This window comes from Egretta garzetta, unplaced genomic scaffold (assembly GCF_000687185.1).
Source record: "Egretta garzetta isolate BGI_Z169 unplaced genomic scaffold, ASM68718v1 scaffold163, whole genome shotgun sequence".
NCBI lineage: Eukaryota > Metazoa > Chordata > Aves > Pelecaniformes > Ardeidae > Egretta > Egretta garzetta.
The window spans coordinates 4,278,835-4,282,267 of record NW_009259308.1 but is presented as its reverse complement, the minus strand read 5'-3'; the positions used below and the strand labels follow the sequence as shown (position 1 = coordinate 4,282,267).

At 42.1% G+C, this 3,433-nt stretch overlaps 1 protein-coding gene across 1 annotated transcript in view; it reads left to right on the top strand.

Moving 5' to 3' along the window:
• Window positions 1-2,421, top strand: part of CACHD1 (cache domain containing 1) — a 36,032-nt gene extending 33,611 nt beyond the window's left edge. Inside the window, exon 23 of the mRNA XM_035891810.1 lies at window positions 2,183-2,421. Within this exon, the coding sequence (XP_035747703.1) occupies window positions 2,183-2,421 (239 nt within the window). The remainder of the gene's footprint in view (window positions 1-2,182) is intronic.
• Window positions 2,422-3,433: the final 1,012 nt, after the last annotated feature.

Sequence of the window (3,433 nt, the reverse complement as noted above, 5' to 3'; positions counted from 1 at the left end):
GGTGCTACCTTTACCACCCTCTTTCTCCACCGCCTAATGAGAGAAAGAAAATCCCTTGCAATGAGGTCAGTGTCTCTACTGCTCTTCTCTTTGCCATGACATGCACATCTTTAATAAAATTCTAGCAATGTGTGCTGGACACCTGCATTTGCTGGGGTGAAGTAAACATGGATTTAGAGAACAATGTGTCAGGTGGCTCTTCAGCCTTTCTGTTGCACATTCAGTCCATGCCATCACCGCAGGGGACATCTTACCTCACCTTTAAGCAAATAATGATCAACCTTAACTGTGTACATGTGTAGCAATGAAGGGTATTCAGCCGTGTGTATTTGCCACACGCACACACTTCAACCCTGCTTAGGTTCAGGGAGTTTTGTTATGTCTCTCATGCCCTGAGACTAAGTCTTCTTAAATCTTGAAAGCTGTTCGAAGGGTGTAATGCTGTTGACTCATGAAGAGGCTTAATATAAATTAAGAGGAGGGTTAGACAAGGCAGTCTGCCACAGATGTCAGCTCTAGCTGCGTATCGTAGTGGCTGGGTATGTTACAGCAGACCTGTTCAATTATTAAGGCAGTGGTTGCGCTAATGGAATTGCTGAGGGACAGGAAGTCTGAAGGCCAAAGCCTTGGAACGTGGATGAACAGATGTCTGAGAGACAATCTTGCTCTAGGAATTACCCTGGATTTGGGGCCAGATTACCTGTGCTGAGGCAGATTTGCTAGACTAATGCTCCTTTTGCTCCATTTCTTGTACTCCTAGCAAATCCTTCCCGTCTTTCTAGTCAACATGTCAGGGTTAGCAGGGTAGCTGTCTACCTATTTCTGAAATGTGCATTTCTATTTTTAGTTTCTGTAATTCCATCTTCAAAGGGCTGCCCAGTTGTCTTCCCCAATTCCTCTCTGCCAGCTAGAAACCATGACTCAGACCATGGGAAATGAGAACCAGCTTTGGGTACTTAGCCTGGTATTTTTAACACACTACTTTAGGTGTCTCAAGCTGAAAACCTGACCAAGATGCTCAGAAGCACTCGTGGTTTTTCAGCACGTAGCCAAAGTTTTCTGAGAATGATTATTTTTTTTCTAATTAAAGCAAGATCTTTTTCCTTTTAAATTTTCTTTGTGTTTTTGCATTTAGAAATACTGAGGTGGTTTTGTTTGTACTGCAAACTGGTTTTGAGTGGTAGCAGCTGTGGTAAATCCAAATCTCCTAATAACTGCTAGAGCCTGCTTCAAAAGAAAGGGACAGAAAATCTCCGGGGGACCTGTTACAGGGCAGCTTCCTCACTGAGAAAGCACGATTGTGTCTTGCAAGGGTTAGCTGTTAGCTTTGTGGTGACACAATTTCCTTAGGGTATCCGAGTGAATGCAATGTCTCACTACTCCTATAGATGGCTGATCTGTTTTTTTTTTAACTTCTCAGACCCCAGTAGCCAATATTGTAGCCAAAGGAGAGCCTCAAGTTAATGGTGCTATGTGTGTGTGCTTAGCTGGAAATGTCAGTACTATTTGGCCTAATGGTCCTGCTGTGTGAAAAACTTCCCACATGGATTCAATAGATGTCTTTAACTGTATGGAAAGCTCACCAGCATTAAAAGCATGTGCTTGGGTTTTGCAAATAGACCCTTACAGGTGAAGAGTGCTCTCTTCCTTTTAAAAATATAATACTGTGATTGTGCAACAAGATGGTGGGAAGAAGTTTCGCTGATTCCAGAAACAATAGGTGGCGATCCTTCCTAGGATGTAGTTTGATAGGAATAAAGGTAACGTGGATCCTACTTATTTCTTGTCTGTTTTTAAAAATCCAAGTAATATCTTAAAAGATACCATCCCAAAAAAAAATGTATCTGTTATGTTTTGTTTTTAAAATCTGTGCTAGCGGTTGTACCGTAACAAACTGTTGAACACTCGATTGTTTTTTACTGTTTGGGGTGGTACAGACCATAGGTCCCCAAAGTTTGTACAGAAAGACAGTGACAGGGAAAGGGATCCATGATGAATTTACAGGAGAGGATGGGTTTGTTTGGTTTTTTTCTTTTTCTGTTAATTAAAGAAAACTAATTGTTTTATTCTCTGTAAAGCACTGACTGCGGCTGATTCCGTGAAGGGTGCAGCGGTCAGCACCATGGAATATTGACCTGTTGGTCTTGCTTTTAATTCTTAGTCCTGCTGATTTATTTCCTAGGCTACAGCACTATGAGTCCTCAGGAAGACAGTGAAAACCCTCCATGCAATAACGACCCATTGTCGGCCGGTGTTGATGTTGGAAACCACGATGAAGACTTAGACCTGGACACACCACCTCAAACAGCTGCCCTGTTGAGTCACAAGTTTCACCACTACCGGCTGCACCACCCAGCTCTTCACCACAGCCACCATTTACAGGCTGCAGTCACGGTACACACTGTGGATGCAGAATGCTAATGAACAACAACAAAAGAAACATAACTTGTGAACAATGATCCATGCAGCAACGGGCAGCTTTGTTTCTGTGCTTTTCACCAGGAACGAGTTAACTAACTTCCTGAGTAAACTGTTAGGCATAAAAGCTTTACATTTTTATAAATGTAAGGTTGGCTCTGAAATGGAAGGGAAATGCGCTTGATGAATGGACCTGCCATAACATTTAATAAAATGGAGCAGGAGGCACGTTAGACCTCCAAAAACAGGGACACAAGTTTATACAGCAGCTGAAGCTTTGGAAGCCCTGTTGTACTGAGCCAAGAGGAGAGAGCGAGAGAGCTTAAAAGAGCCAGAGATGATTCGGTTTCCTTAACTGGAAGAGCAGAAATCTGTGCAGCTGAAGACTAAAAAAGTGCCAGATGGGGGCGGGGGGGAAGGCTGCTGGTTTCTCTGCAGTTTGTTTCGCACGTCGAAAGTTCACTGCTCCGACAATTGCTGTATGGAACCTGGGACAATGCATCTCAAGATTTTTAAGTAAAGGATTATTTTTCTACTATTTATTGAACTTGAAACTTTGGGGGGAGGGAGGGGAGAAAACATGTTAGCAATTCTCAACAACTACCACATATATTCTGTGATGGTGAAGTGGTTCTTCTGAGGAAGACATCTGTTTCCTATTAGCTGATATTCATCCACTGCCCCACTCTGCAAAAGGGAAAATGAAGAAGTCGTTTCTGACGTGTTTACATTATGAATGCTTTCTTTTCCACAATTGTTTTCTGTAAATATTACAACCTCATTTATATTATAGTATTTTCTTCCTATTTGCAGAGGAGAAGTCCTGTACTCCGTTACTGAAATTCTGAGAATTCTGCCCATAAACCTCTCCATCTTTACCTCTTTGATCATCCTTAAAGGTGTCCTGTGTGAAAGTAACAAAGAATTTATTGAGCATTAGTTACCCGGTAATTCCAAATGAAATCTGTGCCATTCTCCTGTTTCCTTAGGACACTGTCAAGATCAGAAGTAGGGA